The following is a 23297-nucleotide window of genomic DNA, read 5'->3' as shown; positions in this document are numbered from 1 at the left end:
CGGATGCAAATATTGAGATTTAGCGTCAGTGGTGGGACTGCAGGCGTGACGTACTCGCTCCACTTCTCACTGAACCCAGCTGAGGCTTGGACTCTGCCTCTGTGGAGCTCTTCCCCTCTGTTAATGCTGTGACAAAGGAGAAAGCTGCTGCCTGCCCTTGCGTCCGAGCAGCTACGGCATGGCACAGCTGCGGAGTTGGTGCAAGTCCCCTCCACCCTACCAGGGTCTCAGAGGACTTTCTGCTGCTGAGGGTGCTCTGCTGTTTGCTGTGTGTCTTGGTGGCCTGTCCAGCACCTGCTGACCCCCTGGGATGCTCCAGGCCTTGGTGTTATCTCTCCAAGGCCTGATAGGATGATGATGCTCCTCCTTGGATGATGCTCGGGGAAGAGTGGCTGGAAAGCTGCCCAGCAGAAAAGGACCTGGGGGTGCCGGTGGTCGGCCAGCTTAACATGAGCCAGCAGTGTGCCCAGGTGGCCCAGAAGGCCAACAGCATTCTGACTTGTATCAGGAACAGCGTGGCCAGCAGGAGCAGGGAAGTGATGGTGCCTCTGGACTGGGCGCTGGTGAGGCCTCACCTCGAGTGCTGTGTCCAGTTCTGGGCCCCACTGTACAAGAGGGACATTGAGGTGCTGGAGCGTGTCCAGAGGAGAGCGACCAGGCTGGTGAGGGGTCTGGAGACCAGGGCATGTGAGGAGAGGCTGAGGGAGCTGGGCATGTTTAGCTTGGAGAAGAGGAGGCTGAGGGGAGACCTCATTGTCCTCCACAACTACCTGGAAGGAGGGTGGAGAGAGGTGGGGGTTGGCCTCTTCTCCCAGGTGAATAACGACAGGACCAGAGGAAATGGTCTGAAGTTGCGGCAGAGGAGGTTTAGAGTAGATATTAGGAAGAATTACTTTACTGAAAGAGTGGTCAGGCACTGAACAGCCTGCCCAGGGAGGGGGTTGAGTCACCAGCCCTAGAGGTGTTTAAGAAATGCCTAGTTGTGGCACTTCAGGGCATGCTGTAGTGACAGAGACTGTAGGGTTTGGGTTTTTGTGTGTGTATGGTTGGGCTCGATGATCTCAAAGGTCCTTTCCAACCATGAAGGTTCTATGATTCTTTTGTGAGCAAATTGCAGCGCGATGGGGGGGGGGGGGGGGTGCAGTACCGCCGGTGGCCACTGGATGGTGCCACAGACCGGCTGGTTTCCGCGGCGGTACCGTGCCCGCGGTTCAGCTCGGAGCGCTGCTGGCCCCGGGCTGGGATTCTTCCTACGGGGATTTTGTAAAGCCCCAGCTCCTGGAGCGATTAGGTAGGATCTCAACTTTTGCCTTCCTAAAAATATACGCAATACGAGGTCAAATCATGATTCAGAGACAAGGCTGAGAAAACTCTAAGATAGAAAAACAAATTTGAAAAATCCCCGTGCTGTTCTATTGCAGGGGGCAAACAATTCCGGTGGACTAAATCCCAGGCCCTGTTTTGTTTGCAAGTCTGATTAGCTCTGGGTCATGACATGCAAACGTTCACCTGGTAGCTCCAGGAGCCTGGCAGATGCCACAGGTGCGGAGGCAAAAATGTGATCCCGCTGCCAAGCTCTGATAACAGCCCTTACGCCCGTCCCGGCAGGGCTCTGCTCCTCCAGTCGCTCCAGTTGCGCTGGTATTGCGGCCCTCCCGTTGGCGTCAGCCCGGCAGGGAGCTCGGGGGTCTTTGACATAATAGGTTCTGTGTCTTCTCTTTGGCTTTTTGAGTGGGGGGAAAACCTCACAAATTAAAGCAGGGGCTTTTGCAGGTGCACTTGCTTGTTCCTCCCTGTTGGGCTGAGCTCTGCCATCCCTGCTGGCGCCGTCCCGGAGCAGGCAGCAACTGCTCACAGCCTGCTTTTAATGTGAAATTTGAAGTGCTTGGATATCTACTCACTGCTCTGTTGTGATAACTTCTTGCCAGCCCCAGTGCTGTGCTCGGGGGCAATGGTCTCTGTTCCCGAGTGTGTGGCATAAGGCATGAGATGTATGGAGAAGGGCAAGGAGATGGGTGGTGGCAGAAGAAATGGCTCATGTCCCATCCACAGACAGGCCGCAGTCACAGTTTTTGTCAGAGGGCTGCGGATGTCTGGGAGCTCATCCTGGAGCTGTAGGGAAGTCAGTCGTGTTTATTTGGAAACCCGGCAGCAGGTAATAAAGCAGCTGTCTCAAGAGTCAGTGAGAGAAGGCAGCTCCTGTTCCTCCTGCCTGGAAGGCAGACATGGTGGCCATGGGGAGGTGGGGGTCTGTGGCACTCTGCTCTAGGACTCCACGGGGGGCATGGACCTCTCTGCCCAGCTATCGCATCCCTGCGGCATAAGCTGGGGCTGGGGGGAGGTGGGACAGGATGGATCTGGGGATACCCCTCCAGCCTTGCTCTGTTGCTTTCAGGGCACATCTGTGCTGTCTTCAGGAGGTCTTGTTGTGCCCATGTTTCACTGTGACTTGGGAACAGGAGACACAGCACCGATCCATGGGTCAACGACCGGTTTGGGCAAACACACTGACAGGTCCCTGTTGTAGGGCAGGAGAGAGCGACTGACACTCTGGCTCCACGAACACCCCGCCCTGTGCTGTCTCTGCTGGGTAAGATAAGGTCACTCCGCCATCTCCCCCCTGTAAAGCTGGTGCAATCCTGCTGTTGCGTGTTAATTGGCTTTGGCAGAAGCTTTATCTGAAAAGCTCCTGCTGGTTTCCTTCCCAGCCTTTAGCACTTTGCTATGGTACTTGTCCCGAGGCTTCTGCTTCTGCTCAACCTTCTGGAAAGGCAAGGCAGGAGCGGGGTGTAAAGCTCAACCGATCCTTCTGAAAGATTGACCGGTGCTGGAAACTCTGCCCATAAGTCTCTGTCTTACTGCTGAAATAGTCTGATAACTTAGTGCTGTTGCTGCTCTCTGGCTTGATTCAAGTTGCTTTGGAGGTAACGCTGTGGCTTTTTTTCCTTTCATAGTTTCTGCAATTGTGCCCTGCGCTTGACTGAGTCATGCTCTGTGGGTCTGTAATGATCTGTGTCACCTACATATCCATTAAGGGATTTTGTATGTTAATCTCTCAAGATCCACTGCTTATTTTGACGTTTTCACCTCGCCGGCTGCCCGTAACCTCTGCACGCAATGTGCTGGGTTAACTGCAGGGCGAGCAGAGCTGAGGACGAGCGTTTCTCCCCGCTGCTCTCCCCCCAGCTCACCCTTATCTCTGACCCCCAGATGTGCAGTCGGGCTCCCGGCACCCAGCTGTGGACCAGCACCGAGCTGTGGGGCTCTCGGCGTGCGCCCTTCAACGCATCTTTCCAGGCATTGGAGAGTAACCAACGGTTCCGCATCAGTGACGTAAGTTTAACTGGACTATTATTTTATAGTGTCTCTAAGGTTAAAACCAGACCGACTGTCATATAACTTGGCCAGGGATCGCTGCAATGAGTGAGTGACAAGCCGTGGGTTCAGTTGTACCCTCTCAGTGCTGCATGGCTGCATTGCGGTTCCATAAAACCATATGTTATATACTTTACTACATAGTTGCACAACTAAATCTACCTAAATTTACTCAGTTTCGGCCTAAAGTAAATGTCTTTTCAGAGGGTTGTTTGATATTTTTCAGTGAACCAACCAAAACAATCATATCAGGTTAAGGAAAAAAAAAATATTCACTTTAGGTTACTTAAATTCTTAAAATTCAAGACTACTTGAAAGTAGAAATGCACATACAAAATGCAGTATTTTGATTCCGCTTGAAGAAGTCAGAATTTTCAACTACTTTCCTGCTTTCTTCCAGCTGCAGCTACGCACTAATTAAAACCAAACACATTCAGAAGCTCTTAAACCACTTTATCTCAACTACTTTACTATTTTTGGGGTAGGGATATTGCTGAGATGTAACTATTAACCCACCTGTATCTGAAGCTCAGAATTTCTTTATTTTCAGGTGTTAGACACAAATTATTTAGTTTTTGATTTGTTACCCTTTGTTATCGAGAAAGGCTTTACAACATACCTGTTATGTCTAGATACACTGTAAGGGACCTACCAGATTTTTTTAAAAAAAACTACATCACTTGATCCCTTTCATCTCGGAGGCAGTTTAATACACTTTTTCAAAAGCGTGCTCGTCTTGGTCCTGATTCAAGAAATACCCATCATTAGGACAGCGGGGGGACCCTGAAGTCCCGCTGGCACCAGTGGCACTAGAAGCACGTGCTTGACATTCCGCTCATGCTCACCTACGGAACTGCTGCCTGCAGCTGTCCCTGCTCCCAAATGTCACACGCCCACCCAGGGCACAAAACGTGGACTTGAATACAGAGCGCAGGGGAAGGAATCGCCGAGCCTTGCAAAATACAATTCTAAAGCCACCTGCCTCACTTCGCCCTAGGAAGGAGGGTGTCTCAAAGTTTTACCAGAATTTGTGAAATTATTAACGTCATTCTTCCTGTGCCACCATTTGTTCTTCCACTATGACCCAAACTAGGGGAAAACACCTGAGGAGAGAAAGTTTGATGCTTATCAATGGAGGTCTTGGCTTGTAAACAACCAATAACGTACAAAACTCCTCAAAGCGCTCAGTTGCTACAGCACCCCAGCACGCTGCCTCCGGCAGTGCGTTTAGAGTCCACTGGGCCAGTAATGCACAAATGGAGAGACGTGATGTACATCCGCACCAAGAAGCTTTTAAGAAACGAGGAAAAATTCTAGAGCAGCGGGGGTGGGAAAAAACAAAGACAGGAAGGAGGTTTTTTAACTGCAAAATTACAGAGAACATACTCAGGAATATAACACTGGGCATCAAAGCCTAGCTCATTCAATTTCTTTTTTTAATCCATCTGGACATTTCCCTCCAATATGAAGGAATTTAAACAACTTTTCTGACCAGGCTGTGAGTCAGCCGCTCCTGCCCAGCTGCCTGGCTCTGTGGCCTGTGTTCAGGAAGAAGCATGGCAGGTCCAACTCAAAATCCAGGGGCCGATCTTGCAGCAAGTAGAAGGATGTATTTGCTCAGACTGCCGGAGATGAAAATTCCAATCAAATCTGAAGGCTGGGATGTTTGGCTCGAGCGTTCCTATTGGACTATGACTTCTTTGGCTGATGCTCCGATCCAGAGTTTGACTTGCTGTCCTCCCCAGAGCAGCATCGATAGTGCAGGACAAGGCTCTCATTGTTAAATACCAAATGCTTTAATGCCACAGGTGAAGACAGTTGGTCACTAAAAAGCTGATGCAATAACCTTTGTGTTTCATAACATTAAAGACAAAATCTTCTGGGGTGTTGCAAGGGAAGGAGGGGACATCGCTCGGCAGCAGTGACCATGCAGACTCTGCTCCAGGTCACCCAGTCCCCTCGCACACAGGAGCTGCAGCCAACCCTGGCCCCTGCCACGGCGCAAAGGATAAAATCTGCTCTTTTCTGATATCTGAACCCCTTGGAAAATTGTGTTGTGCGAGCAGAGTGGGGGTGCAATTCCAACTAGAAAGGAAAAAAAACAACCAATTTTCAATTAAGTGTTAATGATGCACTTTGCTTTGCTGTGCCCACCACCCCACCTGTAGTGCTAAGAGCATCGTGCAATTTGAGCAGCTCCCTTTGACTTGTACCCGTTATTTCCCAACAGAAAATGAAACGGTGGGAAAACTAATGGCATGGCATTGTGCGTGTCTATGTGTGGCGAGGAAACACGCCAAGCTCTGCACAGACTCCTGAGAACTAAATGAGCATCCAAGTGCTCGCACTATCAAAGCAGCATCAAAGGATCTCCAGGGATGAGCAAACTTCATAAATAAACATAAATAAGGAAGCTCAGGGATGCGTGAGAAAGCTCATCAGTATATAAACAGTTCATTTTGAAATCCTCTATTCTAAACCACCATTGGAATGATGGACGAATGATGAGGTTGAGGCCTGGTGTGACTATCGGGGATCTAAAAGCTAACGGGGGGTGGCAGTGTAAAGGATCTGGAGTGGAGAATACAGCTGGGCTGGGAAATAAAGGTCTGAGGTAGTGTTGTACAGCAGCTAAAGCCAGGAGAGTCAAACTAGGCACTGTTAAGGCATCATAGATGTTTTTCACCATTCTCCAGGAAAACCAAACTGAAATCATTCAGCTCTTGCCATGGAGCAGCTCTTCCAGAGTCTTCCGAATTTCTTCTACTTAACACACGTCCCGATTAGTGCGGAGCCCTTTCAAAGCACAGGTGCCAGTACAGCACCCTGGTAACTTACGGGTGGCACGAGATATTGCTAATGTTACTTACACAAGGAACTCATAACACTTGAAAGATGTACCTTGTCTTCTCCAGGATAGATCAGGGTTTTTCTCTTCTAGCCCTGTTATTCTCTCCCTCAATGTTTCTGTTCCACTGGAATCTTTCTCCATCGATCCCAGCTGAAGCACTTCATCAGCGCCCCTACGCTGGGTGCAGCGGTCGCCCACGCTAATACTGGCCGTGACTGCACTGTCAATAGCCAAATGTCGGAGGGCTCTGCCCTCCAACACCTCTTCATCCAGCATTTCTGGTTTTAAATAGCTTTAATCAATCAGGAGAACTCTTTATTTTTCTCTACCCTCTGAAACGTGGTTTTTTACCTAGGCTTCGCCTCATTGGCGGAAAGAAAGTATTCGGCATTTCTCACATCAGGCTTAAATACATCCAGAACAGACAGAGTGGAAAATTGTCTTAAACCCTTTGGCATCCACTTGCTGTCAGTCGCATGTCAAGTCAGGAATAAAAATTGGCAACTAGCTGTAGATTTCAGAGTCATGCGGCAGGATTTGTGGAGCTGAATTTGCAGTTGGGTTCTTGGCTTCAGCTGTCACTCCGTGTACCGGCAGCGATGAGCAGTCATGCCGCAGAGAGGCATTAGAGTTGTCAGGTAGCCAGAGCTTACAGAAATAACTTCATTTTTAAATGGACTGTCTCTTTTGGTATGAATAATCAGACAGAACAACATACAAAATACTTGACATGTACTGGGAGCCCGGTACAGTCTCTGACATGTGAAAATATTTGGAATATTTCAGACTCCACTTAATGCTTCTACAGAGTTTTGCAGCGCAGAAAATTATGAGCTCTACAATTAAGCCAGACACTCCCTCTCTTTGATTGTGCTTTAATCCTATTTCTTTTAACAGAGACTGTGAAAGCCATTGATCAAATATTTCTCAGGGACCTCAATATAATCTAAAAGAAAATTAAATGTTAATAGGGAACAAGGCTTTAAACTTTGCTATTCATAGTTATTCCCGAGCCTTAACTGGATTTTGGAAGTACAAGTAGGTCAAAACTGCCTTCCCTATTGAAAAGGAGAAACAAAAAGTCAGCAGAGGTGGTTTTCTCTGAACTTGTGAGCAGTAACTACGCTATTTTGGGGCTAAGCAGACAGGTAGCCATTTATCCTTGCAGTTATACTAAATTCTGGTAGTTTGGCACAGCGTTGTGTTGTATGAATAGCCCAGAAGTCTCGCGTAGTACAAAGAGGAGAGCTGCGCCGCGTTGGCCAAGGTTCCACCCAGCAGTGGTTAACGAGGAGCAGGCAGGCTTGGCCACGATGCGTGACCCGCTCCCATCTTCCTGAGAACCTCCAATTCTCCTATTAAGGACATCGGAGCTTCCCAGCCCGTTCCCTTTAGCAGCTGACCAGGGACTTGTTCATGAAGTTGTCCAACTCCTTTCCGACCTGCTGATGCCACCTGCCTCCACAACAAACCGTGGCAACGCGTCCCAGATTGCCGCCTGCCGCTCCGAGCGATGCTAAGCCCCTCTCCTATTTGTAGGAGTGACCCCTCGTTCTAGTGCTGTGGGATTTCGTGAACGTCAGTTTTGCGCTTGCCTTACCCGCAGCTTCACGATTTTATAAGTCTCAGTCATGTCTCAGCCAAGTAAATCACTGCAGCATTTCTAGAAAATAGCCAGGAAAATACACAGGCTTCTTTTGCAAAAAAAGGGGGAAAAAAAAAAATTAATATAAGGGAAACAACATTAGTTAAAAGACACAACGACCCGTCAGCAACAGCAATGTGTTACCAACACACCAAGATCATACTCTTGCATATTCCAGTGCAGCTTATAAAATATTTGTAAGGGGAGTACACATCTACTTCAGAGCAGCAAATACTTCCAAATTCTGGGACGAAATTCCAGTGTCACTGAAATTAAAAAAAAATCCAATTTGTTTTTTAAATGTTCCTTGTATAAAGCAGAAGGAATATTGGTCGTTCACTGTAAAACTTGTTTGTGTGCCAACTTTGAGCAAACAGATACTGGCGTATGTTCACATACCTTCCCTTGGTTCTGTTTTCTCTGTCTGGCCGCGTAGCAGACTCCATAGGTGATTCAAGTGCAATGCCTTGATTTCTTTCAGTTCTTTAAATGGAGAGGTTTTCTAGTACACTGGCTACCAGTCCTGTATTCCAGTATCTATGCTACTGCAGGATCACTGTTCTGGCCCGAGGGACTATATCCGCGCTGCACGTACGTGAGTGAGTCAGCCCTCTCGTTCAGAAATCAGCTCTAGGAGACAAAACTTCAGAAATTCACCCTCCATACTTAGCTAAAACAAAGAGTTTTATGCATCGGGTTTCTGGTTTACTGGTTTAAAACACAGCTTGGGTTGGCGCTAAACCACAAAGAGCAGCAGGAAAAAACTGTATATTTTCTGACAGGTCACTGAGCCGGAGCCTAACACGCTCATCTTAACAGCTCATTTGTGTCTGCTGTCCTGACATTCTGACACTTGCTGTCAAGGCTCCTTTCCCAGGCAGCTACGCGCTTCGCTATTCGACACCACTGCCCTCATCTGCAGCGGCACACACCAGTCTCTCACTTAACTACGGATGGATTCCAGTGTCTCTGGAATCCAAAGAAACACCCCCAAAAAACGAAAATGAAGACTATCGATGGCTTCTCTATTACACAAGCTAAATGTTTCAGACAGCACAGGACACAACTTATGAAAAAGGTATTTATTATTTACACAACTGCTATAGTTCCTTAAGAACAATATATACCATTTTTATTTGAAAGGGTCAGTCTTCTTTCAAATACATGAACTGCGTAATGCACAAGTGTTGGTAATGCCGAACAGCAGTCACATCACACTTCTATAGTGCAGGCATAAGCAGCGCAAGTAAATGATATTTCAGAACAGTATGGCTGAATATTGTATTTAAACACAGTGTTTGCACTTTGACAAGATTTAGCTAGAAGAGAACACGGGTTTTGTTCATGCTTTGTTAGGAACGTGACTTTCCCATCTGAGATTTAAACCCTTTATCTGACGTATGAGAATTTTTCAGGCAGACTGCTTTTCACTTACCAAATAGGAGTGGGTTTCTCTCCCCTAAAACTTCAATCTTTTCTTTTCCAGTAAACACTGCTTTATAGTACAAGTTCACACACTGGGGTAAATTGGCCACAGAGGTGGTGCCTTCCCATCTTACTGTCTTGCACAGAGAAACACTGACATACTAATACATACCAAACTTAGACAACTTGTAATTTATAGACTTAAATACTGGAATGGGAGAGGGAGACTGTTTCTAAAGATGGAGGGAATAGAGGGCTTATACAATTCATACACTGCCAAAGTTGGCTTCTTACTCAACGTTTTTGGTCTAAATATTTCTTTTTTGTAGTTTCAGAATGGTTTTGGTCTTTAATGGTTATGGTTGTACTTCGTCAGCAAAGGAGAGGAAAGGATTTTAAGTAGTAACAGCAGAATTGAATGCAAGAAAAAGTAACTGACTTGTTTCTCCCACTTTGAGCTTATTGCTGTGATCTTTTAAAAAAAAAACCCCACAACCAACCACCTGGAAGACCAAGTATAGCAGTCATTCTGGCATTGGATCCAGTGTCCAGCACTATTATACTCTAGCGTAAAAGCAAGGAAAAGTCCAATGATCTTAGTTATGTTCCCTTCAATTCAGTGCCACACAATTTTATTAGCGTTATTGTCCTTGCTTCTTTGAAAGATACCTGGAAGAAACAAAAGCACAGTTTTTCACAAAATAAGAGGTAGGCACAAATATATCTAGTACCTCTTATAAACTCAAAGTATGAATCTGCTTCCTTTCCTCACTAGCATCCCCCTATTGATAATCAAAAATTAGAAATGTGATCAATACTACTTATGGTCTTATTTGATTTCAACATTCTTTAAATTCCATGATAGGTTATCTTACAGTAATTCAAAGTCATGTTTTTAGTTACTCTATTAGGTTTTTTAAACAAAAGGGAGGAAGGAAATGGAGACGTGTTTTATTCAAAGAGGTTGAAAATTACATCAGTTGGAAAAGTAGCTATTACATCCTTTAAGATAAAAAGGCCCATTAACTATGGCACTCCTTCAACTGAATTCAAGACTTCAATGAACAGCCATCCAGCACAACCTGAAAAGAAGAGCCCTGCACTAGCTTCTTTAGAGAATCTCAGTTACTCCACAGTGTTTCTTTTCTGATCTCATAGTTCTTTTACCACTACAGCTGGAGCCACCTGGTGACACTGAAGTCTTTGCAAATGCTCTAGAAAAAAAAAAATCCAACCAATTTCACTGACAGTGTGAGATAGCCAATGAATTTCACTGCTTTTGAAGCTTAACATTTGACTTTCTGTTTTAATCAGAAACAAGAAAGAAAATTGTATCAAGGCTGTTCTTTTAAGCACTGAATGAGTGTTTTTCGAATAGCGTATTTATTGCACATGCTTTTTTTCACGTGTATTGAAACCTCAGGCTGTTGCCTAAAACCATTAAGAATTTTGCCTAAACGCTTCAGCTAATCATTCTCTAGCAAGAATTAGAATGCTAACTGGTGCCTTAAGCGTCTGGAAAAGTCTTGTTCATAACACAATAACTAACGTTTCAGAGCCGATGAATACCGTAATAGCACACAACTTGGATAGTGACCGAGAACCACACTGGAACTCCCCAAACCTCTGAAGTAACTGCCACAAAAGTTGTCTCCTAACAGAGGACCTGAGCTCTGAACTGACAGCCTAACTTTGTAGGGGTGGAAAGAGAGAGATCTCCAGGGACCAGGCTCCTTCAAAATTTCTTTTACCTTTAGGAAGCATAATTGCTTCACTGAAAACAATCAGAGGTCCCGAATACTGGAGAAGTATGAAAAAAAGTCCATTCCATTAAAATCTTATCATTTTAGGGAAGCAGCCCAAACACTATAGCCTTATTAATGTTCTACTCAAACTAAGGGACCTTCATAACTTCAAGCGATGTCAAAGTTCATCAGCTCAGTTGTTTACGGTCTTTGTGCAGAGAACATCAAGCAAAACACAGCGAGGTCAGGGACAGAAGGAGGAAAGAATTTTGACTTTGTTCTTACCTTTCCCAATGTTTGTGATTCAGCTCCAAAAAGTCATCTAATTTTGCTATTTCTTTGAGGTATTGAGTGAGCTTTAGAAGCTCCTTGTCTTTATCCCGATTTAAATGTGCTTTCATAAATGGCCTTATCTATACAAAATAAACAAACTGGGAATAACCATTGGCTCAAAGTAAGAAAAATGCTTCCAGTTCTCTATCATTTACCACCTAATTAAAATATATTTTCAGTACTACACCAAGTTATAACTTCTCTTAGGTAAAAGGAAGAAAAACCTTTTCCATTAGTGGCCACATCCAATTTTGTTATTCATGCAAACCGGACTGTCGGGTTTTTGTCTTGTATTCCCACCAGGAAGAGATTTGTTTTGTCTTGCACTTCAGTCTTTCCCCTCCCAGTCAGACAGAATGATAAAATGATCTGGAATGTTCTGCCACAATTTTCTAACGTGATTTCACAGCTGGTTTTGGAGGAGACATGAGGGGGTTTCAGCTCTATGAGTTGTGTGGCATCACTGGAACCAGATGCTTTTTTTCAACAAAAAGCATTTGACAACAATCATAGCTTCTGTGAAAAGAGATGTCAGAAATAAACTTTATCTGACAACTGCTTTAAGCTCGGAATACACTACACCTGGGCCTTGTTTCAGTGATTCAACATTCTTGTCTGCAGTTCTGTTAGCAACATTTTGACAAACATCTTTTAAATCTGAGCTAGAGGGAGCTCTCTGGATAATCCCCTCCCAGCCAGATCTTTGCTATTCCTGAGTCTCCTAACAGTGTACAGTTCCAATTAACCTCAGCTTGCTAGATCTCATCAATTGCTATCCTCCTCACATCATGGATACTTTCAAAGAAACATCACCTTGGATTTCTGTATTTGAAAATATTTTTTTGTTTGTTTTGGTAAGAAATTTATGAGGGTTTAGTACCATACTGCTGTACCATCATCTATAGGCAGAAATTTAAGTTGAATCCTTCTTATTCAGAACCAGCACTGATAATGGAGCAGGTACTTGTTGACAATTTTATAAAACGAAATATTTGCTGTTCTGCAGTCAAAATGGTTCGAGGTATTATTATTCCCAGAACAGAATGTTTGGCATTACATTGGCATACTAGCAGGAAGTACGGCAGCTCTTCATTTGACTTATTTTCTGAATATAACCACTCTTGAGATTGAACATCACATATTTCAATGGTGCTTGTCAGCAGTGCCCAGCTTTGTTATGGCTTGCAGGTATAATTTAAGCAGAAACAATAATTTCATTGATTTTGGTAGGCTCTTAAAAGCTCACCTAATAGTGAAACAAAGCTTATTTAAAACTACTATTAGTGAAACGTTAGTCCAGACAAATGGCCATTTAAATTAAAAAATACAATAAAATATGCATCTTTGCTAGTTAAGAATAGCCTTTCTTTAAGAAACAGCAAAAAAAGTATGAGAAAGTACTACCTGAAATATAAGAAAAAGTAGTAATAAATGAAAATTCCAGTTAAAAATACCTTGAGTCCATTTTGTGGATTCATTAGGAAGTTTCGGCCAATATCATCAAACATAATAGTATTTTTTTTGCTGTAGTATTCTGAAAACTTTCCCCAGATAACACCAAGAGGCTTCACCTGCAAAAGCGTAACACACATAAAGGAACTGAGATAAATGAGATCGCATGCAGGAGGTAAAAAATACGAGTCTATGGGAACTTGAGTCCAAACTTGAATGGACGCTTGTAGTCTTTTGCTGAAAAACTGGTAGTTGGGCTTTAACAAGGGAAGAGACGTGAAATAGTATAACACACTAAATACAACCCCTACTGAAGAATAGTAATAAATTTTCTTGCAACAGTTATCTATTTGACTTGAAAGCAGTGTCATCCAAATGTACTATTCAAATTAAAACTTTTAATGTTAATAGATAATTTCAGCAGGAAAAAAAAATTATCTATGCTTCCAAGATTCTCATGCTTTTCTTGCATGAAAACTCCAGCACAACTTTATTGTTGAATATTTTAAAGGGCTATAATAACAAGTCAGTTGAATTTAGAAAAAGATCAGGAAAAGACCAGGTACTTACATCTATTAGTCCTCTTCTAGGAGTGTGCACCGTTATCATGGCAGCACTGTCCAACATGAAGGTTATCTTGTAGTTTGCATTGGTACTCACTCCTAGCTCCTGCATCACAAAGATTTGTTATTAAAGCTTCTAATTATGACAGTTTTACTGCTGTACAACTGGAACCATGATTATAACACATTGTTTGTGAAAGGGTGAGCTGCTGGGGATTACCAGATACGTACCATAAGTAGATATCAGGGGGGATTAATTTTTTTTTTACCTAATGAGAATCATAAAAGTACATCATTCCACCACGAGAGAAAAAGCTGATAGGAATTTATTCTTGCAGTGTTTACTATCAGAAACTGAACAACTGATGTCAGTATAAAATCAAAGCAACTTTGCAGAAGAGAGAAAATAGAGAGGTCTTGCTTCATACCTTCGTGCAGAACATTGCACGAGTTCTACATGCCTCGACTTTCCTCACTATCTATAGCAAGGATAGCAACTGTGTACTATCTGCTATTTATTCCTTCCAGTAAGTGGCAACGAATCGCAGCCCAAGCAAAGATGAAATACACAGTAACAGCTCATTGCTACCCTTTCCTCCCACGCACGTCCAAGACAGCCAATGTTAGTCAGAAATCCGTCAGTTTGCACTTTAAAGATTTGATAACTCCTGAAATAAAGACTCTAAGGAAAACTCAATGTTTTTAGAAGAAACCAGAACTTTGACTAGATGAGAGAGTGTCATTTCAATTTCAAATACTTTCCAAAGCTGAAAAGTAATAGTAAAATCTGCTGACAGATTATAACACAGATATTGCTGACTTAATTTCTGGTGCGTGCAACAAGAGTAATATGCAAAGCAATGCAACAAAGAGAAAACACCCACTGCAATGGCTCTCTTTCAGATATCCAGCCACACTGAACTGATTTGCTTTTACAAGAAAAAGTAAGTGTTGCAAATGAAAAGCGCTATCTACCTGGGTCAGTGTCCTGCTACACTAAAAGAGCTAGCTGTTCTAGACAGTCTGAATTCCAGGCATAAGCAGACGGTAAATGAGGGATTAAACTTGGTTACCTGATACTCCTTTTTAATGCTGTTCCTGCTTTGTAGTTTAAAACAAAACCTTTAATGCCAAGTATCGCTGGGATCATTGTTCCCTGACAAAAAGTGAAACTTTCAGAGGTGAGCGCACCTCTGGTTCTATCAGTTTAAGGAGAAACAGCAGTTGTCATCTAGTGGTAAGAATCTTAACTGACCAAGATCCTGGAGTGGGCATAGAAAGGTTGTGATTCAGTAAGATATGAAAGGGCTAGAAAGGTCACCTAGAAACGTAAAATTGTGACCGGTGCAGGGGAAACAGCCTAGTTTTGAACAATGGTCTTCCACAAGATTGAGTTCTAGCCCTGCACTGACAGATAGAACGTAAAGAGAGATCTAACACTGCCACAAGAAGTGCAACGTTTGCGAGGCTCAACACGGATTTTACTCGCACTAACTCCACTTCATAGTTCTGATTAAAGGTTCTCGTTTCTGAGATCGCTCTGAGACATTTTTGTTTCTTTAGGGAAATTGTAGCAATTCATTATTTTGAGGAAAAGAACACTGGAAAAGGTGCTTTGCTCTGTTAAAAACTGAAAAAACGGTTAGTCTATAACAAAGACTGGAGATACAAATGCATAACTTTGGAAGAGTTTTCCCTGGAAAGGAAACAAGCTCTGATTTATAAGCATAAAAAAACCAACCCACCAACCAACCGTACACCAATTCTTAGTAAGTTCATTGGATTTACAGCTAAGCCTCACTGTAAATATGTTTACCACTAGGTCAGCTGTGCAAAACTGGCAAGTTGCCCGATTTAGGTACGGAAGAAACTAGGATTGAAACAAGAGCTCTTACGGATGTTTAATAAGGGAGAGGAAGCAACAGAACCACACAGCTGCAAGAGGTGCAAGGTAAATATGAAAAGAGTTTCCTCTTGATAACCTACTCCAGCATGCTACATCTGTCTGCTCCTTCAAAAAAAATATTATATTACACTTAACGACTGTAACTCTATAATTAGAGATAAGATGAAAGCAACTGTGAAGGCTGCGTGACTAATCTAAGTTTCAGCAGGTACTGACTTGTGTTCAGTTCTGCTAAATTTAGCACCTACTGCTGATAGTTTGTGTGGAATTCTAAAATTAGATTTAATCTAGTTTTGTGATAAAGATAACTTAAAGTGACTATGAAGATTTAAAAAACTCAGGTTTTGATTCATACAGCCTCCCCAGTTGCTAACGCTCTCTATAACACTGAGCACGAGTCCAACTATACGAACAGCTAGCCAGACTAGAAACAAATGACACCTTTTCAGAACAACTTACTTTCATTTTAGCTTCAATCCACTTCATATTAGTAGCAGCTGAAACAAAAGGGAGAAAACAGAAAGAATACTTTATCAAAATAAGTAATTGACAGGCAAAAAAGTAACAAGCCAAGAAACTGTTCACTTAACATACCAAATTTTTAGACAAAATTTAATTGCAGAAAGATCATCCTTGTTACAGCATTTAGGGTTCACTGCCTTGAAGACAGTCTTCCTTCGTGGAAGTTGACTTTTATTTGGAAAAGCTTACTGTTCACATGAACAACTAGACGAAGCACTGCATGTGTTTAAACCATTTTCTAGATCAGCTGTTACTGAACTACAGGCTGCAGGACAATAAGTAGTGGGCTACACTTGGTTTGAGGAACCATACTGCCCCTGCAGGATTTTCTCCTGGAAGCCATGATAGGAATACACAAGGCCTAGAAAGAACAAGGTGTCAACACTGCCCGCTGATCTAAGAATATGTAGAAACATTGTTCCAGCCCATGAAAACTAAATTTTGTAATGCAATTTTAATATGGTTTAAACTCTGCACTGGCTAAAGTCTGTTCTCCAGCTGTTGGACAGGAAGTGAAACAGCACGCAGAGGCAAACGATCAACCATCCCTGTAGACAGGAGAGTTTGGTTCATTTGGCAGTTCATGACTTATTGTCTGGATTGAGATTATTTGTAAAGATGGCTATCAAACAGTGTTTGAATGTTTATTATACAATTCTGTTACTTCAAGCACTTGTTTGTTTGTACAAAGTAACACTCAGTAAAGTGATGTTGAGCTTTATGCTGTGATTAGATCCATTCATGTGAGCAATATGTGGTGTTTTTTCACGTAAGAATTAAGATTTTTCTAAATCAGCTAATAGCTGTGCAAATATTCCTGCTGAATGCATTACGCTAAGCATTCCTGTATTGTTTTAGATCTCGTGATTCGCACTAAAAAGCAATATAAAAACCTCCCACTGGGGAGTCTCTGCTCCAAATGGCAATTTACCAGAAAGTCTTGGGTATTGAGTACAAAACTTACACCAAATTACAATATCATAATCCTCATACGCAGATGTCAGGAATTCATGGAGGTATGGCCTCATCAGTTCTACCCCAGTTTCAGCACATGATCTGTGGTCTAAAAAGAGTATAAGAGATAAGCAATTAATTATTAAAGTTTAAGTTAAGTTATTAAAGTTCCATCTGACTTTCCTCTCTATACAGAGACCTGAAGAGTTTCATGAGGGAAGCACTGGGGCACTTTAAAATCATGAATTAATTCATAGCAAACTACCATTCCCATTTTAAAGGTGGAGAGAAGCAGCAGAGGGGATATTTAACTGTTGATCCTTACAGGTATTTGAGGGCTTCACTAATAATTAAATCAGAGATCTGATTTAAAGATCTTTAAAGAGTTGGGCCAAATAGTTGATCCGTGCACCTTAGCAAATTTGTAACAGCCCAGATACGAAACAGATTCCATCAAACCTAGTCCAGTTAATTTTGTGAACATATATCAAGCTTATTTCAGGCACGCAAACACTGCCTGTTCCAATTGGAAAACTGTTGTCAAATTCTGCTAGCAGGAGACCTCTAAATAAAAATTTGAAAGTCAGTAATAGGTTGAATTTTGATCTCATATTGTAAACTAATCTCACCAAAAAGGAAAGCTAAGGAAAAGGAATTAGGCATTTACTGCTTAGAGCTGTCAGGACACACCTACGTCCCAGAAAATTAAGTCAGAAGGAAAATTCTGGCTTCCAAAAAAACCAGTCTGACAGAATTTTCAAGTAAAACATGTTTTTGTGCATGTTTAGTAATAATCTGGAAATAAAATTTGAAGCTATTCTCCCACAGCCCTCAAAAGGGGAGTCAACCAGGTCCAGACCGAGATCATTATTTTACAATATCTTGCCCTGCCACTGTGATGTCCAAGACACAAGTCGGTCAAGAAAAGATTCTTTGGATAGAATACTGAATTTCTACTTTCTTATGTTGCTGCACTAAAATCAATAATGTGCAACACTTAAAAAGCCCAACACTTTTCAAAACGTGAGCAGAAGACCCCAAAATATTACAAACCAGAAGTCACGCAGAACAACACATACCAAAGTTACTAAAGTAGATTTGTAAAGCAAAAATCAAGAAATGTGAACTGGCAAATAAACTGGCCTCTCAAACAAACAAAAACCACAAGTTGCATAAAAACTCACCAAATAGTGTATAATCGACATCTAGCACCAGCAGCTTTTTTCCTTCTCTAGGAGGGTTCAGAATTTCCACCTTGTATTCTTTAACTCTGCGAGAAATTTTTAGTAGGTTTTCTTCCCTAATGTAACAGTGCAAAAAGTTACAGTTAATTAAAACGCATTACTGTACATTCAACAACAGGACTGTTTTTAATAGCTGAAACTCCTAACCTATTTTCTACTTCCACAACTTCCTCTTCAATATCAAAGTCATTGACAACATCATCATTATCAGGAGGTGGCCCAAGGACATCTTCCTAGAGGAATAATAATAAAAGATAACTAGGATCACTGAAGGAAAATAACAACGGATATCAACTTTCTGTTCCTGCACATTACAGGAAAAAAACCACTACTTAACCAAAATTATTTCACTTTACTAGTGGAAAGACCTACTAAAGTACATGACCGTTCAGATTTGAGAAGTCAGTGTATATCATAATAATAGGTTTGTACTTTAAATCCAGAACAATACAGGAGTTTAATGAATACACTGCTATCAGAGTTCTGCAGAAAAGCTTACTTTACATAGAAAAATAAACACCATCAGAAATCTACTGTACCTTCTGTTTTTCAAATAATATTCAAAATTTAAAATCATAATGAGGACACATACATATAAGCATCTTTTCCTGTTTAAGCTAATAAACAAGTAAAATATTTACCAAACTCTCTTCACGAGTGCCCATCATCATAATTTTAGTATTTGGTTTCAACTTGAGAGCTCCAAGCTTAACATCATCATCCGCAGGTTTGCCTATAAAGCGAGCAGATAATTTTTTTACTGGGTAGAGAGATTTCAGGAAACTGTCAATACATTGCATTAATTGAAATAAGCTCCCGATCAAACACCAGAACACCCCAAGCTCTATTATCGTCCTTCTCCATATACAGATACATTGCTTGTCTGGCTAGCAGCAATCTAACTTTTTTTAACGTATGTTTGCTCCACTTCTATGTCAGCCATTAAAAACTGACCAGGTAGATGTATCAATAATAAACAATATCCAGTGACACGTAAAATTCCTACGTTCATTCAAAAGCTAGATCTGGGAGGCAGATGTCCTGTTAGTATACATCCCAGGCACATCCACCACAAATAATAAATATGAGTATTTACCCTTCATTTTAAGTCCAAGTAGTTTTTGACGCTCTGGTAACACTCCAGTAAGGCCTTTAAGAGACTGCTTCAGATCCAATACTGTGTCTTCTTCTGATAGCGAGGTTATCGTATATTCCTGTCCACCCCATTTTATTATGAGAGAGAGAGACATCCTTGAAGCATATGTTCAGTATTATTTTCTGAAAAATCTGCTGCAGGAGGAAAATACTATGGTCACGTAAGGAAGAAATACGAAAATTACTCTTTCAGAAATCAAACCATACAGTATTTTTAAAGTATTTTTGATTTTTTTTATTATATTGTACATCAGAGCTGTTTGTTTTGCATGAACAGATGATAAACATGTTGATAAAATGTTGGAACTAAGGGAGAAAGAACAGCACTAAAACCAGGCCTGCGAGTTCCACTCCAATGTATTTAGCAATGTCACATTCACCGTTTGCTCCAGCATATGCTCATTTGCCGTGTGTTCTGTGCAGGTACAGCCTGTTCACTGCACAACCGACACCCAAGCAGAGCACTGCAGTATCATAAAAGTCATTTCAAATCTCAGAAGTGCCCTCTGCAATAATTATGCAACCAGCCATGGATATCTTTACGTATGTAACAACAAAACGGCAAATACAAAATACCTAAAATACATAAACCCATAAAAATAGTTCCAAACCCGACAGTTCATTTTTAGCACTGCATTTCTCTTCACTTTCACTAAAATCTGTGCAATACCTGCAGTAATACACACCCCAGGTCACGTCTCACTGTAGCAATATCAAAGTAGGAGTTTGAAAACAAAGCCAAAATACACACCTACACAATGCAATTACACTGTAAGAACTGCACTTTCACTGCAAGTGCTGACAAAACAACCATAATTATACTATCTTTAATTTACACAGCATCGCTTATAGAAAATTGTATTTAACAGTTTAGTCCTACATTAAACACAGCAGAAAACCAAGATTTTTAGCTTTATGTGGACAGAAAGACATGTTTTTTCTGCTCAAGCTTGGAAACAGAGAATCAAGGAGATAGAAAGGTATGAAAAGGCTGTTTACAGACTGTTAGGAGATGCAGAGAAGGCCTCTGCACCACTAATGGTAAGACTGTCCTCGAAAGACTTGATATTCACAAAGAAGACAGAGCAGACCTGTGAAAAAAACGGAGGCTATCCACCTTCAAGAAATGCTTTACACCAAGAAATACAGGTCTGGTAATTCTGAAAAATCTCAGAATCCCAAAATCTGATTCCTCTTCCTCCCTGGCATCATATTCTCGAAGGTTACCTGCTCTCAGACAAAATAATTCTCATTTATATAGGAATTAAGAAGGAATAATTAGGAGTGAACAAATTACTCAGGCATACCCACCAAGCTCAGACCAGGTGAGAAATAGAGGGCTAGATACAACCTGCTTGCTGAGGACACTAGAAGCTACACCTCCACACTATTCCCTCTAAAAGCCCTAAAAACAAATTGAAGAGGAAAACCGGTATCACAGAAAAATGAAATTTTCTTCCTCCCCCCTGCCAAATCAGACAGGGACCTGGTATTATCCTGTGGAAAAGACTCATGGAAAAGGGGTCTTAGAAGCACCAAGAAATTAAACTGAGGTTAAGGCTGCATAGCATCAGGCACTCTTGATATATAGGGTCTTTATCATAAATTATCCCTGTCCATAACCCTTAGACTAAGTTTACAGAAAGAATTTATTGTCTGTTTTCTCACCTGTACCGTACACCTCAAACCATTCTGCAAGAAAATGCACCGGGCAAGAACTGTAAGGGAATTTCTCAAGTCTCTGTCCAGCACTAAACTGCAAAGATCATCCCTCCCAAAGCTGAGCACTTGACCAGCTGTCTGTCCTTACTGAATTACAGTTCTGTCCAGATAAGGGCTATTAGAAATGCCAAGCAGAAAAAAGACACCTTTACTCAATGCCAAAACACTAAGGGGAATGAGTGTGGACATGAGAATCAAAGATTACAGGAAAACACAATAGGAGCAGAGAAAGTCACAGGCATTTTCAAAGTTTCCACCACCAGGGCTAGATGGCGTGCGAAAGTGAAGCTTACTGAAACGAAGCCTGCTTTGGTTAATTACATTTTCAGAGCCTTTACAAGCCCCTTGGACCACCAAAAGTCAACGGGTTGGAAGGTCACTGGGACAGAGAAAGTGTTAAAGTTGTGGTTTTGCAATCAAATTGTCACATTACCCCACTTTTCTTGGAAGATCTGAAGAGAGCCATCCGCACCTTTAAGTTTCACTAGGCCACATAAAACCCCCAAAACACAGAAAGTGCCCTAATGCGCAGACGGGACCGCAGTACTTTCATTATGCTGCAACAGGTGGAGGAGCGGGGTTTAAAATCAGAAGCTGCTCGGTGTCGGCCACCACTGCAACCACGTCCCCGGGCAGCCGCCGCAGGAGCACCAGCCGAGGGTCGCCTCTCCCCGGTCTCCCGCCGGGGCTGCCCCAGCAGCGACAAGGCCGGGGAGGGCCCGCAGGCTGCCGTCGGGCCTGGGGACCCGCTCCCGCCCCGCAAGCGTTACGGGGGTACCGACCCGGCCGAGACAGGCGCCCCCACGCCGCGACCGGCCCTGCCTCATCCCGGCCAGGTAAAGCCCGGCCTCCGCCGCACACGGACGGGTTCAGATCCAGCCCCACCTGGCCGCCCCGGCGATGGGGGGACACGACGGCTCTACCCCCCGCGTCACTGTGCCGCCGATCCGCCTCCCTCCCCCGCCCCTCGGCAGCGCGATGCGGCCCCTCACCCTGGCAACGGAACCGGCGCCGTCCCGGGATCCGCCGCACCGGAAGCGGAACTGGCGCCCAACAGGAAGCGGGAGGGGGCAGGCAGCGCGCGGCGCCCGCAGCCGCCCGGAAGTGCCGCGGGTTTCCCGCTCGGCGGGCGGCGGCGTCGCCGTGGGAGCGCGGGGCGGCCGGCGGCGGCCCCGGCCTCGGCCTCCCGGAGCGGGCGCTGCTTGTCCCGGCGGGCCCGGTCGCCGCTGACCGAGCCGTGTTGGGGAGGGCGGGGTGATCCTGCCTGTTCTGGTACCGGGCAGGCCGTGAGGCGAGGGAGAGGTTTCACCTCTTTAACGAGAACAGCTTTGCCCGCCTGAGGGGAGCTCCTCGGGGCTGCTCCTGTCGCCTTCACGCATGAAATGGCGGTTTTGCGAGGTAAAATTCGTGGCAGCCACGGAGCAAGGGTCCTACCCCGGCCCCCGGGCTCCCCTCGTCGCCGGCGGCGAGGCTGACTGGCACTGGAGCCCCCCCAGAGCTCAGCCTGGGCCCCATGGAGGCCACCAGCGTCTCTTTTCATTATTAACCTTGAAGGGAGATTGCTCTGTACTCAGAGATCCTGACTCAAAACTTTCTTGGCTTCTAAGCTGACTCTTACAGGCATATTATCTTTTTGCGTCTGTGGAATTGAGGGGCCCTTCTCAGCTGCTCTTGGGATTCTTGGGAATTGGCTTCAGCTGCAGTGGTTTTGCGCATGGACAACAGATGAAAAATAAGTATTTTGCACAAGTGTGGCCTTTTACAGTTGGGTATTCTGCTTTGCAGAAATAGTTTAAAGGAAAAAAAAAAGTTTGGTGGTAAAGTCTGGTTTCTTATATATGTGAAATTTCTTATATATGATACAGACTGCAGTTCACCTTGGCATCAGCAGAGACGCTGTTAAATTTGGGGGAGGAAATGAGAGTTTCAGTCCTCCCTCATCTTAGGCCTTGCTCTGCAGAGAGGTTAGATAATTTTTTTCTCTCTCTTTTGTTTGGTGATGAATAGGGAAGGGAACAAAAGAGCAGAGGTAAGCAGCCATGCACCAAGTACAAGTTTCTTCAGAATGCCTGCCATAACTTTTAAGAGACGTTCCCACGGTAGTAAATCTCAGTGAAGAAGTGCAGTATAAACAAAAAACATGCAGAAGTCTGATTTCTTTCCTGAGCGGATATGAATTTAATGTATCTGCTGCCTGGATATGTATTTTGAGTTCTGTTCTGTAATCGGGTTTTAGCATAAAAGCACTTCCGTTTCCAAAAGAGCAGTACAAATGGGAGACTACAGTAGTGTCTGTTTGTGTTGAGTTTAGCTTCTGATTGCAGGTAAATCCGTGTAAAACCAGTCACTGTATATGTATCCCAGTCATGAAGGGGTTTCTTCTTCCTTTCACGACACACAGTTGT

At 43.3% G+C, this 23297-nt stretch overlaps 1 protein-coding gene and 1 long non-coding RNA gene across 4 annotated transcripts; one reads left to right on the top strand and one right to left on the bottom strand.

The window, feature by feature from the left end:
• The first annotated feature begins 2678 nt into the window (after positions 1-2678).
• LOC134522192 (uncharacterized) lies at positions 2679-15748 on the top strand. Its single transcript, XR_010072963.1, has 3 exons — positions 2679-2924; positions 3211-3333; positions 15212-15748. It is a non-coding gene; the product is annotated as an uncharacterized LOC134522192 (long non-coding RNA).
• UBLCP1 (ubiquitin like domain containing CTD phosphatase 1) lies at positions 8939-22012 on the bottom strand. 3 transcript variants are annotated; one of them, XM_063349567.1, is made up of 11 exons: positions 21885-22012; positions 19112-19305; positions 18657-18748; positions 18163-18248; positions 17956-18071; positions 16782-16880; positions 15755-15792; positions 13397-13495; positions 12829-12945; positions 11327-11454; positions 8939-9965 (listed from the first exon to the last, which is right to left on the bottom strand). In XM_063349567.1, exons 2-11 carry the CDS (start codon positions 19263-19265, stop codon positions 9938-9940), a joined length of 957 nt encoding a protein of 318 aa, XP_063205637.1. In that variant the 5' UTR covers positions 19266-19305; positions 21885-22012; the 3' UTR covers positions 8939-9937. The 3 variants fall into 3 exon arrangements, with proteins under 3 accessions (XP_063205637.1, XP_063205636.1, XP_063205639.1); XM_063349566.1 differs by having other exon boundaries at positions 19112-19302; positions 21885-21950; XM_063349569.1 differs by lacking the exons at positions 8939-9965; positions 11327-11454 and adding an exon at positions 11461-11890 and having other exon boundaries at positions 19112-19302; positions 21885-21950.
• Positions 22013-23297: the final 1285 nt, after the last annotated feature.

The sequence above is a fragment of the Chroicocephalus ridibundus genome, chromosome 11 (assembly GCF_963924245.1).
Source record: "Chroicocephalus ridibundus chromosome 11, bChrRid1.1, whole genome shotgun sequence".
NCBI classification, from domain to species: domain Eukaryota; kingdom Metazoa; phylum Chordata; class Aves; order Charadriiformes; family Laridae; genus Chroicocephalus; species Chroicocephalus ridibundus.
Note: the sequence above shows the minus strand (reverse complement) of the source record. Positions and strands in the feature narration are given on the sequence as shown.

Bases quoted from the DNA above. Each gene is read 5' to 3' on its own strand.
- UBLCP1 (XM_063349567.1), bottom strand. From the start codon at position 19,265: ATGTCTCTCTCTCTCATAATAAAATGGGGTGGACAGGAATATACGATA. The intron at 13,496-15,754 runs GTAAGTTGTTCT...TTTGTGATGCAG, and splicing joins GGATTGAAGCTAAAATGAAA to GAGCTAGGAGTGAGTACCAA. The intron at 12,946-13,396 runs GTAAGTACCTGG...ACGCTTTTGCAG, and splicing joins CTAGAAGAGGACTAATAGAT to GTGAAGCCTCTTGGTGTTAT.